The sequence below is a fragment of the Melospiza melodia genome, chromosome 5 (assembly GCF_035770615.1).
Source record: "Melospiza melodia melodia isolate bMelMel2 chromosome 5, bMelMel2.pri, whole genome shotgun sequence".
In the NCBI taxonomy this organism is placed as follows: domain Eukaryota; kingdom Metazoa; phylum Chordata; class Aves; order Passeriformes; family Passerellidae; genus Melospiza; species Melospiza melodia.
Window position 1 is genome coordinate 72794634 of NC_086198.1, and position 15824 is coordinate 72810457.

The following is a 15824-nucleotide window of genomic DNA, read 5'->3' on the forward strand; positions in this document are numbered from 1 at the left end:
CTTTTTTTCTTGTTTTTAAGGGAACTGTCTATCTAATTACTAGGTAATTATAAAATGTCTTGTAAAATGCATTTATGACAGACATTTCCTATTAGCTCCTGTTCTAGAAAATGAGTATTTCATCAAATATGTCAAAAGTCGGGTTTTGCCTATAAAGTGACTGCTAATAGGTTTTTTACTCTAATACATTTCCTCCTGATAAAAAATTTTCTCCTTTTTTTTCCCTTTTGAAAATATGAGTTGTTTTATTCTGAACCTGTCATTGCTCAGTGTTTACACCTTTGCTGGCAGCTGTTGACAGAAGTAGTTAGTAGAATCTCAGGGCAATATCTATGTCCTTTTAACATAGTCATGAGAAGGTTACCACATTTTTTAAGTACATTCTAATGCTTTCCAAAGAATCAATGTCATTAGGAATTTGGATACAAAACAAGGTAAATTGAATTTTTTCCTTATATGAGAATTAGGTTTTTTCCTGAAAATAATTAGCTTCTATTTTTGTATATTAACATGTTTGAGTATAATTCCTAAATGTTCATGTATGCATGTTGAGAAATTAGAATTCAGCTACTGCAAACTACCTACTATTTGTCTGTTAATTAAAACTAGTAAAATTTCGGCTTATTTATTTTACTTACCAAGGCTTAACCTGTGAAAGTAATTAGTCTCCAAGTAATTAAATAAAGGATTTGAAACTACACTACACTACTGATGTGTAGTGGTGTTACTTTCAGCCTCTCTACAATTGAATTACATTATAAAAGTATTTCTAATACTGACTGCGATTCAAACCTGCAGTAACATGCTTCAGTAAGTATTTATCATACTCTTTGCATCCATAATATTATCAATGTAGACATTTCAGTGTGAATTAGAAGGGTAAAGACATTTTTTCTTTGATGTCCATATATTGTGATGTTTGTTTTGGCCATTCATTATGATTTTAGTTTTTAGTATTTCTACAGACCAAGTTGTGAACAGAAGAAATTCCTATGTATTACATATAGTGGTGTACAGAAAAAACAGATACACAGATAAAAACAATTACGTGGTTTTCAAATATTTCACCATGTATTAATGGTGAAATCTTCATTTAACAATATGTTGCATATTTTCGTAATTACATAAATAGTTGTTTCCTTATTTCTCATTTTTAATCAATCTGTTTAACAGGAGTCTGTGTCAGTGTGGGAACTGTGGTACAGCGAGTTCTGTGGGAGAAAACTTTGATCCAAGTTATATTGCAGGGTAATTGTAACAGTGTCCAGTATCCAAATGAGAGTCAGAAACTCTTATAGCCTGTTAGAGTAGATTGCAAGTTGAAAAACTATGCTCGTAATGTATTGAGAAAGTTGGGAAAGGGTGGATTTTTGATAAATCTGATTTTAATGGAGAAGCCCGTAATCATCACAGTTGTATAGAGCAGCATTGTGGAGGGGTGATTCTGCCATGCAAAGAGCTAAGCACTGTATCTTTCTACCAGCTTCTTGACCTGAAATAGTGCTTACTATTTACTGGATTTATGTTGCAACTCAGGGGATTTTAGAAAGGAGTTCAAGTTCTATTTCACATTTGTCAGACAAGAATGATTCATTTAAATTTGCTTTTGATAGCCTCCACAAACTACTTGATATTTCTAAGATTTTTTTTTGCTAGTTCTTGTCACGACATCCTGTTTTGTGCATTTTTTCTTCAGGCAGCTATGATGTTCAGCTCTGGAGTGTTCTGGATGGGACTTCTGTGTATTCCTATGACAGCTTTACTTCTTGATATAGTATACAAAGTGTGAGTACGGAAATACCAGTGTTTACAGAAGAGAGTACTGACTTTTAAATGTGTGTTCTAATTACTAATATAATAAAAAACAAATTAAGAGCAATTCTGGTGATTTTATAAAATTCTTTTTTACTGTCTTTGTTTGTTAAAAACTTTATACAAGAGTTATTACTATTTTAAATGTTCAAATAATTGTAGTGTTTTATTAATAACTATTTTTTTGTTTCTAATTTGCAATAACAGATTGCAAAATAAGTTCTTTAGATTTGTTTTTTGATATTTCTCCTTAGTTTCAAGTCAGGGAAAATGGATTTATAAATTGAATATTTATAAAAGCATTTAAAGTATCTGTTGTTATACTTTCAAGAAGAGTAAGTCTGGCAGTATTTTGTGTGTACTTACAGAGTAAAGAGAGCTACTTACAAGACACTGGTAGATGAAGTTCAGGAGTTGGAAGCGAAGTCTGAGGATCCTGGGGCAGTTGTGCATGGCAAGAGGTACAGTAAAAATATGTAGAACATTGTCTTAAAAAACAAAGCTAAATATTTTTAGCTGTATACATGTATCAAAGACAAAAGGTTATTTTTCATAGGTTTACACAGAGGTTTTACCAAAAGCTTTAACTGATATGTTTCTTCGTAGCTGACTGGTTTCTGGTTCTTATGTATAGAACAAGCTTGAGGTGCAGTTTTAATTCTGTGACTTTTGCCTGTGTTAACAATTAATTCACAAACAAAAGAAGAAGAAAATGGGTTAGAACAAAATGAGTTTAAATCTGCATCATTTTCTAGTATAGCCGTAAACAGGGCCTAAGCACAAAAACAAAAATCAAATTCTATAAAAGCTGCTCAGTAGCATAGAAAAAAAACAAAAAATGTATCTAGTATTTTCTGAAATTGAATATAGTAAGCTGGTTTTGTATTTCATTCCAATCCAGAGCAAACTAATTTGATTAACCTATATGAAGTAAGTAAAATTTTTAACTTACAAGAATTCCCTTGTAACGTCCTCTTTCATGGACCAGGCAGATAATTTGAAAAGGGAGAAGGTAAAACTGAACAATTGGACATTTTCTACATGTAAACTCAGCATAAAGGTGTGCACTCACCAAAATATTTCAGACTTTTTAACCCCAAGCTGAACTTGTGGCAAGCACTCGCTGAATGTATGAGATGACAAAATCCCCCTCTCCCCCCCTTCCAATTCATTAGTGCCATCTGGCTGAGCTAGACCCTTCTTTTCTTGTTTTCATTTTCATGAGATTTGTGAAGTCTAAAAAAAAGCCAAAACTGCTGATACTTGATTTTCCTGTTCTTTCTTTTATTTGGACTGCTGTTCTTTTAGTGTCTTCATGGCAAAAAGCATAGCCAAGAAGACTTTTTTCCTACCAAGCTATGCACAGAAACAGACCAGAAAAAACACAGCCACTTCTTTTACTATAGGTTCAATTTTCAGAAGGTACCTTTTGTTCATAAAGATACTTTAGCAATCTTACTGTATCCCTGTTCCAATTCAGCGGGAATCAGTTTACTAGGATTTACCAGGTTGAGATCAAGTTACATCACGTAGCAAGGTGATAACCATCATTTTTAATGGGACAGTATCCAGCTTGTACGAGCGCTTTCACAAGAATGTTTTGTCTCTAGCTGGGTTCATCTTTCCTGGTAACAAGGAAGTGGGGTTATGGAAGCTCATCCTGCCAGCCATGGAACACCTAGTTTGGTGTGGTGGGTTACAGAAGAGGACACACCTGCAGGCAGTCTCCTCTCGGGCTCTATATTTCTCTTTGTAGCAGCAGCTTCACAGTGGAAGTACTGTAGAATCCCCTAGCTGGTGGCAATTCCTCCTTCAAGCTTACTTTTCCTTCATCACTGCAAGACCTAACCATTGCTTGCAAGAGTAAGTTCTCTTGCTTTTAAAGGTGATGTAAATTGATTGCTTCAGATGCTTTTCTCCAGTGGCAGTGGTCATTCAGGCAGACTGAGGGAAATATCTTCCTCCAAATTAACCCACTCAACTATCAGTGTGCTGAGCTTTGAAGCATTGTGTGCTCTGTCCTCTTTTGCAAAGAGCAAAAACTGTAGAAGTATGAGTTTCAGGAAAGAAAGCAAGTATTAGTGTTAGGATGGTGCTAAAAGGGGAACATCTTGTGGGTGTAGAAAAAAGTAAGGTAACCTACCTTTTAGTATTTCGTACTTGCATTCCCAAAACTTCCCTTGTATTCCCAATTCAGCTGCTTTAACTTCAGTTGTCTAGGCAGGATGCTTTTCCCTCATTCTACACACGTGTTCCAAAGCCCTTTTTATATAGGTAAAATGAACTTGGTGTTTTCACCACTGCTTTTGTAATTATCTTTTTATCCCACAGTTAAATAGTTATGGGGGCTCCCTGACCTCTGTTTAGTTACCTGCCAGAATATCTTTCTTAGATCTAATTCTTCTCCACAAAGTTACTTTTAAATCAGTATTTCTGAAGGATACAAGCAACCTTGTGTGCAAGTCACTGGATGTTACACAATTCAATATTTCTCAAGATTTTATCTCCTCCATTATTTTTTTAATGTATTAAAATTCAGGTGATAGAGCCAAAACTTTACCTTTTATGGAGAAAGTATTCATTGTTAAGGAAATGGTCTGATGAACTGACTTACTTGCATCTACAAAAATTTGATTCAACTTTTTTAAACACTCTTGAGTCTCCTAAATTGCAAAAGCTCAGATTAATTAGTTACCAGTACAAAGTAAGTAGTTAAATAGGTGAGGAATATCCTCTACATCTGTTTAAGATATATACATGATACTTTCTTATTCTAGTGTGTGCATATCTGTGAGTACCATTTTCTGTTACAGCAGAAAAAGGGTTTGTTCTCATTAAATGCCAAAAAAACCCTAAGAATATATAAATCAATGGATGATTAAAAGATAACTAAGAAATAGTGAGAAAGATAATTCAGAAACCTTTCCTCTCTGTCCACCCCCATTTTAGAAATACTACAACACTAAATAGAGGTCTCAGCTTCCAGAGATAACAGGTCAGGATTCTTGTATTGGACAGCTGTTGTAATCAGTGTATATCTAAATATTTACTGAGAATGGGACCTACAAGAAAGCCAGGAGTTTTTATAAGGGCATGTAGTGATAGGACTGAAAGAGGGTAGGTTTAGTTTAGATACTCGAAAGAAATTCTTTCCTGTGAGGGTTGCAGGAATTCATAAAATAATAATGTTTTTTTTTCTATAACTGTGTCTAATTGCCTGTAAAGGTATACATTTCATGTTCAAAAATAGTTAATATTCTGCTTGTCCATATAGTTACACATAATGAGCACAAGCATTTAGTTACTGTGATCTAACATTGGTTAATTATGAAACCATGTTTTCTTGGCTTCACATGTAGATATTTAAATATGCTTTTGAATGGCAACAGGGTGATTTATAATAGAGAGCCCACAATATTTCAAGTATAGAAAAAGAACAGAATTTAGTACTTGAATAGCTGAAAGCACTTTTCTCAAGTGTATTTCCTATGTATTTTGTATTTTCTTTACCAGCAATCAGATCTGTGCAGTGGAAACTTTATTATGCATTAACTAAGATATGTGCCTACTTCATGTTATTGTAATATTTTCACTGCTTAGCATTTAAGCAATGAAATTTGGTGAAATGAGGAGGAACATATAAGACTTTTGCACTGGACTTCCAGAGGGCAGACTTTGGCCTATTTAGGAGACTTATTCAGAGAGTTCCTTGGGAAGCAGCCCTTAGAAACAAAGGAGTCCAGGAAAGGTGGGTGTGCTTCAAAACAGAGACCTTGAGGGCACAGGAACAGACTGTCCCTGTTTGCCAAAAAATGAGTTGACAAGGCAAACATCCAGCCTGGATGGGCAACAAGGTTGTGAAAGAAGTTAAGAATAAAAAGAGGATGTATCATCTTTGGAAGGACAGTCAGTCAGGTCCCTCAGGAAGTATTTCAGGGGATTGCTAGAGCATGTAGGAAAAAAATTAGGCAGGCCAAAGTTCAGTTCTAACTTAATTTGGTAACTTTTGTAAAGGAGAATAAAAAATGTTTTCATAAATATATTAATGGCAAAAGGAAGGGTAAGACCAACCTTTTTTCTCTATTGGATGAGGGAGGGAACTCCGCAGATGAGGAGGCCTTTCTCTATTGGATGAGGGAGGGAACTCCGCAGATGAGGAGGCCTTCTTTTCCTCAGTCTTTACTGGGAAGAAGTTGTTCTCAGGACAACTGTCCTGGGCTGGTAGTTGGTATCAGGGAGCAGAATGGTTCTCATGTTATCCGGGAGGAGGCAGTCAGAGAGCTTCTGAACAACTTGGATGTTCATAAATCCATGGGACTGAATGGGATCCATCCCAGGGTGATGAGGAAGCTGGCAGATGAGCTTGTGAAGCCACTCTCCAGATTTACCAGCTGTCCTGGCTCACTGGTGAGGTTCCAAGGGACTGGAAGCTGGCCAATGTGACACCCATTCACAAAAAGGGTGGGAAGGAGGATCCTGGTAATTATAGGCCAGTAAGCCTGACCTTAGTACCTGGTATGGTTATGGAACAGTTTATATTGAGTGTCATCACACAGAACTTACAGGGTGGCCAGGGTATCAGACCCAGCCAGCATGGGTTTAGGAGGAATAGGTCATGTTTGACCAACCTGGTCTCCTTTTATGACCAGGTGACCCAGCTGGTAGATGCAGGAAAGGCTGTGGATGTTGTTTATTTGGACTTCAGCAAGGCCTTTGACACTGTCTCCCACAGCACACTCCTGGAAAAGCTGCAGCCCGTGGCTTGGACAGGAGCACTCTGTGCTGGGTTAGGAACTGGCTGCATGGCCGGGCCCAGAGAGTGGTGGTGAATGGTGCTGCATCCAGCTGGGGGCCAGTCACCAGTGGTGTCCCTCAGGGGTCTGTGCTGGGGCCAGTCTGTTCAATGTCTATATTGACAGCATGGATAAGGGTGTTGAGTCTTTCATTGTAAATTTGCAGACGACACTGAGCTGGGAGTGTGTGTTGATCTGTTGGAAGGTAGGAAGGCTCTGCAGAGAGACCTGGAATGGTCGGATGGGTGGACAGAGTCCAATAAGATGAATTTTAATAAGTCCAAGTGCCCAGTCCTGCATTTTGGCCACAATAACCCCCTGCAGCACTACAGGCTGGGGTGGTGTGGCTGGACAGTGCCCAGGCAGAAGGGGACCTGGAGGAACTTGTTGACAGCCAGAACATGAGTCAGCAGGGAGCCCTGGTGGCCAAGAAGGCCAATGGCATCCTGGCCTGGATCAGGAGCAATGTGGCCAGCTGGAGCAGGGAGGTCACCCTTCCCCTGTACTCGGCACTGGTGAGGCAGCACCTTGAGTGCTGTGTCCAGCTCTGGGCCCTCAGTTTGGGAAGGACCTTGAGACACTTGAGGGTGTCCAGAGGAGGCAATGAGGCTGGTGAAGAGCTTGGAACACAAACCCTATGAGGAACGACTGAGGGAGCTGGGGATGTTTAGCCTGGAGAAAAGGAGACTCAGGAGTGACTTTATCACTCTCTACAACTCCCTGAAAGGTGGCTGTAGTCAGGTGGGGTTGGTCTCTTTCTCCAGGCAACAACTGACAGAACCAGAGGACACAGTCTCAAACTGCACCAAGGGGAAATATAGGTTGGATGTTAGGAAAAAGATTTTTACAGAAAGAGTGATCAAGTACTGGAATGGTTTGCCCAGGGAGGTGGTGGATCCCTGGATGTGTTTGAACAAAGACTGTATGTGGCACTCCATGTGGTGCCATGGTTTAGTTGAGGTGTTTGGGCATGGGTTGGACTCAATGATCTTGAAGGTCTCTTCCAGCCTAGTGATTCTGTGATTCAATCTGAACATTCCATTCAGGAATACAAGCAAGGAATGATGGTACCAGGAATGGTACAATAGACATGCTAATGTTTTAAATAAAATATTTTTATTTAAGTTTTTTATTATTATTTTTATTCATGTCAGACATTTCATGGAAATTTTCTGATTTCAACTCAAATTAATAAGGATTTCAGAGATGTATTGCAAAGGAGATGCAGCTGATAACTGTAACTAAGTGTATCCATAGTCTTCCACCTCCTTGGCTTCCAGTTTTACATGAAAATACTGATTTATTTATCCAGTCTCAGTATTCTTACAGTTTAGATTTCAGTCCCTAATTTTTTATTAATATTGTCACTTAAACAGTTTATAGCTCTAAACTAAAAAAGGAAGCTCCTACACAGCGTAGAGGAGCAAGCAGGATGAAAAAAATCCCCAGAGAGTTAGCTTAGGAAAGCACTGAGAGTAAGATGTGTTTCAGTACTTCAGCCTCTCCATTCTTGATTCAGTCAGCAGATGCCAACTACCTTTCTGGAATTGGTACCTAATTTTTTTTTTCTCACAAGGGAGTCTCATTCCATCTTTTCATTCAAAACATGGCCACAGAAGCAGTATCCCCTGCCTATCACCTTACCCTGCAGATTTTCCAGTTAGCATTCCTCTATGGGTGTGGAAATAGTAGGTTTATTTTCCTTTTCTAACTTAGAAAAGCCAAGCTTTCACCATATGCTTAAACTACCAGACTAGAGGGTAACAGAAAGATGAGATAAACCATTAGTCTCTCCATCTCTAAACAGTGGTTCAGCTTCATATATAAATGTAGAGTCACTTAAGGAAGAATGAACGTTTCTAATTTAGTGGCTTGAATGGTGATCTAGTAAGGAAAGCAGTCTAGTTCCCTTCCTTGCACCACTTAGTCTGGTTGATAGCCTGAGAAGTTAAGTCTGTTGAACTAAATGACAATAATATTAAAAAGTAATTTGGGTAATCAAAACTTGGTAACATAAGGTGTGTGAAATCTGTTTTTCTTACTACATCATTGCACGAGAGACAACTTTGCTAATCTAGCAAAACTGTAGCAATATCAAATCACTGTGTACTCACATTATACATAAGATGCATCTCTTTTTTAATTGAACTAATTTTAGACCAGTTTACATTGAGAGTAGGCTAGATTTTTCAGCATTTGAAGTGTTTAAGTGATAGGTTGGTATTTCTTGAAACACAGGCTGTAATTCACAGTGCATATCAAATCAAGAGGACACTGAAGAGGTCTTTTTGGATTTTTTTAAAATATAGTCCCTTGCACATATTTAATATGTTATTAAAACTGTCAGATTTTGAAATTTTTCTTAGCTATGACTCATGTACCTGGTATTTATTTAGTAATGTATGTTCCTATTAGAGAGAACTTTAGTGCAAGACAGAAAGGAAACCCAATGCCTTTGCTACTTGTTTCACTACAGTTAGCAGCATTTGGCTGACTCCTGAGTCTCAATTTAAAAAATGTTTAATGCTCCTGTTTTCCACTTGGGCTGAAATGGGGAGTACCTTGAGTCACACTAAAGCACAGTAATCATACAACACAACAAACTCAGTAGTGCTGGGAAGGAAGGAGGTGGGCTGAGGTGGCCAACCTTAGCAGCGATAGTAGTCTGTTTTTTGGGTATGATCTCCAGAAAAACACCTTCTAGAGATTCCTGGGGAAAAGCTCCTTTCTAGAACACTTTTCATGGAAATAATGTTTCTGTACACACAGCTGATAACCATGAATGTGACTTTCCCTCCATTCATTTCCCACCCCTTTGGGGTACTGTGTCAGTAGAGGCTGGGAGCGCTTTCTATGTAAGATAAAAGGGACTAATTCAGCCTGGCACTATTCAAGCTGTGCTACATTAAGGAAGACAGTGCCTTCCGTTTACATTGTGTGTTTCTAAAGGAGTCACACTCAAAGGTTCACAGTATTCTTCATTTATTTGTGTTGTCAGCACACAGCAGTGTTTCAAAAAGATATTTTGCCTGCACTGTAACAAGTAAAATCATTACCAGGGGTCAGAACTTAATAATCTGTCCTCATGCAAGCTTTTAATCATCATCTTAATAATTCATTAGGCACAATATAGAAAGAAAAAGGAGGGTGGACATTTCTCATTTAACAATTAATTCCCATTGAGCAGACTCAAAAATAAAGGGATAGGGTAATTAGTAAGTAAATATTCTTCATGTGTCTACTTTCTCTCTAGCTTAACTGAAAGAGCCCAGCTACTGAAGAATGTTTTTAAGAAGAACCACGTGAACTTGTATCGCTCTGACTCTTTGCAACAAAACTTGCTTCGTAAGTGTTCACTGACAGAAATTAATGTACATTAATAATGGCAGTTAAATTCTGCCTTTCACTGCATTTATTTATAGCAAAAGTGCAGTATCCTAAACCCATTAGACCATATTCTTTGTCTGTGTTTAAGTTGCCCTTCATACCTAAGGTACTGTGCAGAGCTCTTTCTGCTGTTTTATAACTGCAAAATTCTGTAAGAAATGGCACAGTATTCTAATTACTGTTGAAAAGAGGTTTATTCCCTTCTGTTCATCTTTGTTAAGTTGCTTTTATTAAAGTTTAAAAAAAATTAAAATTATCAAACTTAATTTGTTTCTATTTCACTTTGTATCTGCAGATGGCTACGCCTTCTCTCAAGATGAAAATGGGATTGTTTCCCAGTCTGAAGTCATAAGAGCTTACGATACCACAAAGCAAAGGCCTGAGGAGTGGTGAAGGAACACAGCTGGACATCTAGGCCTTAGTTGTTACTTTTGTGAGACAGGCTACTAGATCTTTGCTGGGAGCTGTGACCATGGTCCAGTTATCAGACACTGAAAGATCTATGATGGCCTTGTTCCATAAAGTTTGGATTTGTGTATTCAGTAGACATAAGCACTGTGCAACTATACTGTAACACACCATCTCTAAATTTTTAACGAGTATTTGCTTAGCCTTTGTAAACAGATTGGAATTTACCTTGTATCTTGCCAGCTTGCTTATTTTACAATGAATTTGGATCAATACTGGTCATACACTAGAAAGGCAGTGGTCAGATTGCTAAATGTACTTTACATTGACAGATCAACTAGCATCTGTGAAAGATTTTAAGTGTTAATATATTTAAATATATTTGATAACAAGCCTTTGATTTCAACAAGTGCTGAAAAAAACCCAGTATCTTAATGGTGTTAATTCACCTTCTTTAAGAAAGATTTTGAGTCAAGATGCTCATAGATGTTTGTGTCAAACTAATCTAAAAACATTTGCCAAAGAAGTTCCATAAATGTTTTCTGTTAGAAACAATTTGAAAGGAAACTATCTCCAGTCCTGATCTCAGAACTGCATGCTTGAGTCTCCACACTTGAGGAGAAGGTATAGTGAGTCTAATTTGAGTGGCCTTTTTGGCATTTGCTTTCAAATCTGCAAGTCTTTGCACCTTTGGCCTTATACAAGCTTTCCCCTTATTTTCAGTTAGTATTGTGTATGTTGAATATGGCTGCCAACTTGTATAATGGAGTACACGTAATACTTTATTCAATTTTTAAGAATTGCTCTGCCTTACTTCCCTTTAGCAAACTTAATTATTTTTGTGATGCTTAGTTGTATCTGCTTATACTGTAGGTTCAAAAGAAAGTTTGTTTAAACTTATTTTTTAAAATTAATCAAATTTTCAACATTTTTATACTAGAATTATTTGAAATGCATACATTGAAATACAGAGCAAAGCATGCCCTTCGCTAGTCTGTGGTATGTACTGGTTTATTTGCACTAAAGTCACTTCCTGTAAAGGTGTGAAGTACATTGCAGCAGTCTCTTTACAACTTTTTGGTCATGCAGAATACTTATATACTCTCACCTTTAATTAAAATGGAGAGGAAGTGACTGCAGGAAAAGATACACACCTGGTATGAGGGGAAAAAAAAGAGGGCAGTATTAAATGAGAACATTGTGATACATGCTTTAACTAGTTATACTTGGTATTTCTCAACTTACCATCCAACAGCCGTCAGGTTTCAAACTAAGAAAGGCTACTTGAACTTTAAAATTTAGCTAATTCTTGCCTCTCTTTAGTCCATGTTTAATTCTGGGTTTAAAGGCCACCACAATTACATTAAAAATACAATTTTCTATAGTAGCAGTTGGTTATGCTGTTAAGTAAATTTTTGTGAATTGCATAGGAATTATCTCTTTTTCCTTTCAATGGAGATCAACCAGATGGAAAAGCAGAACAACAATATCCCCAGTGATCTGTTAAATTAAGTATTTTACTCTTTGCTCTCCAAATCATAACAAGTCATCCAATCCCATCTTTTCTCTGCCCTCCTTCATTTGTCTTTACGAAAGGTGACTTTACCTCCTTGCCTTTCATCTAGCTAAATGCTTAACATGTAATTAATCTCACTATACAAGTTTCTTATCTTCCATTCTGAGAGAAACTTAAAAATACACAGAGAAAGCCCAACAGAAGGCACTATATGAAAGTACCTATTTAGGAAGGTGTATCAGTGGCAAGGCAGTCTGCATTTCATGTGCCTGCTATGCAGTGTCTTCCTCTCACTAGCCCGGAGTGATCTCTAAACAGCAGGCACAAGGAGAAAGGGAGCTAGAAACAGTACTGCCAGTCAGTCATGCAGACAAGAACTGCCTTCAGAAAAGCCATTGCAGGCATAGATAAATAGATGGATCAATATGGGAGGGCCAAATCACTTGACCTAAGGCAAGAAAAAATTCGGGGGCATGCCCCTTTCCTAAAACAGGGATCCCTATTTGTTGTCATCCAAGGGACAATGACCACCTTCAAAACATTTCTGAAGTTAACCATGACACTGTTGCTCCTTTTTAATCTTTCTGTGTACTTAATTCACATAAAATTAATCTATACATAGTCTCGTAATGGGCAATTTTTTTTCTGTTCTAATTGGTTGAATTGCTAATTATGCCGATACGGATTAGAATAGACTGTGAAATACATGCAGTGAGATATTTACATGATCTCTTATTCTTCCTATGAAATAAAATTCTGTTTTACCATTGTAATACAGTTTGAAGAAAAAAACACACAGTAAATCCCAAATTAACTACCTTAAAAAGCAAGAAAATGACAGAAACAACTCTAAGGTCCTCAATTCAGACTAATTTAAAGGTTTGTAAGATAATCTTATCACAGCATTTCATGCTTACATTTTTTCAGAATTTGAAGGGGTATTTCACAAAGTGCATTTTTTTACTACTTCTGATGTATTTTTCCCGTCTTGTACTTTTTCTGATAATTAGTGGTTGAAAGATACCACTTCTTAAAAATAGCAAAAAAGACAAATGAGGCAAAAACAGTGGGTTTTGATTGCTCATACAATTCCATTTTAAAATACAAGATTATCTTATATATGTGTGCCCATTTTTAAATCAGGCCAAGTATACAATATACACTTTATTTTCACTTTAAGTACACAGTAATATAATCTAGTTCCATCCTGTTAGTATGTCATACTTTTGTTAAAATAAGGGGATTCTGCTGATGTTTGTTTAAAGGAAAAAAAACCAGTTGAGGCGGAAATGCTCATAATAATGCCTCTGTTCTTACTGTTCCAAAATTCAAAAGTGTATTAAATAGAGAGTTCACGTGGACTTTCCCATCTCTTTCATGGGCACTGCAAGTTAATATTAAAAATTTCCATCTAAAAGATGAACCTGTGCCACTAAAAAATCGGGTATCTTATATAAATACTTTTGCTTGATTATTTTTAAATATATACATACATATATATAGAAATTATTCAAAAGAGTAACTGGAAAAAAATTTTAACAAACCTATTGACAATTTGTATCTGGAATTTTTTCTTGTCATTTCCTAATTTTACACATATTTTTGCAAAGCAGTTTCAACAGATTTATACTTAGTCATCATTCTATTTGTATAAAATGATAAATAAAATATTTTGAAACGCTAAGAGATAGCTGAAGATTCTTATATGTCCACATGCATCCATAAAATTCACCTTGTTACAAAGATGAGCATTAAGTGTCTTAAGATGTGTATCATGACATTTGAACCCATCTTGAAGGATGAGTAATTTGGAATATGTGTTAAATTTAAGGAGAAAAGTTTTTCCCTTTTTTTCTTGTGTATTGTGTAAAAGCAGTTGTAGTTCTGATAAATTTATCATTCTGTCTGCATGAGGCACTATTTCTCAGTGTTCTGAGGCGATGCATGGTGGTTGTTGATCCCTGTTTTTTAATGCCTTCGTTAAAAGTCTGCTCATAATATATTGAGAAGCTAGTGCTGTGTAAGCAAATGAGTTTGTCAGTTCAGCTTCCTTGGTACTGGATGTTTTCACTGGTTACAAAACTCCACAAATGAGTTTCTCCTTCCCCCTCTCTGCCCTCGCTCCCCCAGTTTCCTCGCTGTTAACCAATAGATCTTTATTAAACAAAGGAATATTTTAGCATTCCAAACCTGGTTCCTGCTTATGCAAACCACTACTCTTATAGGGTTCAACCGGACTGCTTGTGAGTATAAGGACTGCTCATCTGAGCAATGATGTGCAAAGTTGGGCACTTTTGAGGGTCGATACTGAAATAAAAGTATTTCCATGTAGAGTATGATTTGTAATTGCAAAGCTGTGACCAGAACAAGTTTGTTTTGTTGGGGTTTTTTTAAGTCATATTTTATGGTGTTTTTTTAATGTAGCATAGAAGCCATAAATGCGTTAATATTGTTTTTCTACTTCAACATAATTTTTCATAACGATTTTCAGTGTTTGATATGTATTAACCGCTGCAGAAAGCGGTCAGTCTGAAACAGCAAAATTTGCATTCAAGATGAAGTAAGGTTTTACAGCTCCACTAAGCCATTACTGCTGAAACTGTTGTGGAAATTATGAAGCTGCATGAATGAAGATTTTTTGACTCGGTGTTTATGGTAGTTTCTCAGGTTTAGTTTTAACTGGATGTTAAATGCACTGTGTTTTTTAAATAGTTCTTTTAGTAACACATTCAGTTCTATGCAGTGTTAAATGTCATTTGGCATTTGGTGAATGTGCATGTTTTGAACTGCAAATTTTAAATGTTTTGTCATTTAATTGTTAAAAAATGAATAAACTTTGCCATTAAATTAAGAAGCTTTGTTGACTTTATTGATTGGAAATGTTAGGGATTACTTTCAGAGGAAAACATATCTCATTATTCTTGGGTTTGAATACTTTAAAATGAGACATACTAGAAATATTATTTCACAAATATTATCAAGTTCTTGCATTTTTTAAGGTATACTGGAAAATTAGTAAATTGGTTTAAGGTTTGTTGGGGTTGGGGTTTTTTTGAACACCTTTTTGGAGATGTCTTTTTCAGTTCTCATGTGAAGTCTAGAAAAGTTAAAAAAATTTAAGGAGCACAGGAGTCTGCAATTTAGTGACTGCCAGCCAAGCCTTAACATACTCTGGTGGTGATACCCTATTTTGAAAGAGAAGTATGTAGTACAAGAATGGTAAGAGCAGGAATAAGGAAACGTCACCTCCCTTTTCAGACAACAGTGGTAAATACTGTATCCTTTGGCTTTGATAGTAGCTGGTGTTTCTTCCCTCTAACAGAGCCCACCACTGAAAAAAATCAATATTTTACTACCTTAACTGAGTTTTGGTAGTAGCTGGGTGACTGATTTTTATATGTACACTAGACAATGAATTTATTTTGCATTCTGTCCAAGCAGGTTTGATAATACATGCATCTTAGACAGTGCTAGTTTCACAAGATCCAGTCTCTAGTAGCAGAGCTGGTTTAAGGATATTCCACCTGATAATATTTTACATCTCTCTTATACTGGCAGTCATGAGGCCATTGAAATTATTCATTTTGTAATCCAGTTTATAATGATCCAGGCTTCCTCTCAAATCCTTTCCCTTCTTTCTTACAGCAAACATTATTTTTAAACTAAAATAATTTCACTAACCTGATTCACACTACAGCCTCCTGAATTTTTGCACAAGCCATAGATGGAAAGAATAGAAGAACAGAAAGGCATTTCCTTTTCTGCCTTTGCTAATGAAAAGAGGATAGCATGGAATTATAGCCTTGGTGTCACTGTGAGTCAAAAACTTTATGTGCTATGAGTGGCTCCCTCAAAAGCAGACTCATTGCTCAGAGGAGTTCAAGTTCAGACAGTACATTGCAATAGGC

At 36.6% G+C, this 15824-nt stretch overlaps 1 protein-coding gene across 5 annotated transcripts in view; it reads left to right on the top strand.

The window, feature by feature from the left end:
• ATP8A1 (ATPase phospholipid transporting 8A1) overlaps window positions 1–14770 on the top strand; it is a 100604-nt gene extending 85834 nt beyond the window's left edge. For all 5 annotated transcript variants that reach the window (XM_063157355.1, XM_063157357.1, XM_063157354.1 and 2 more), the window contains 4 exons: window positions 1697–1785; window positions 2181–2273; window positions 9859–9950; window positions 10288–14770. In XM_063157355.1, coding sequence (XP_063013425.1) covers window positions 1697–1785; window positions 2181–2273; window positions 9859–9950; window positions 10288–10385 — 372 coding nt within the window. In that variant the 3' untranslated portion in view covers window positions 10386–14770. The remainder of the gene's footprint in view (window positions 1–1696; window positions 1786–2180; window positions 2274–9858; window positions 9951–10287) is intronic.
• Window positions 14771–15824: the final 1054 nt, after the last annotated feature.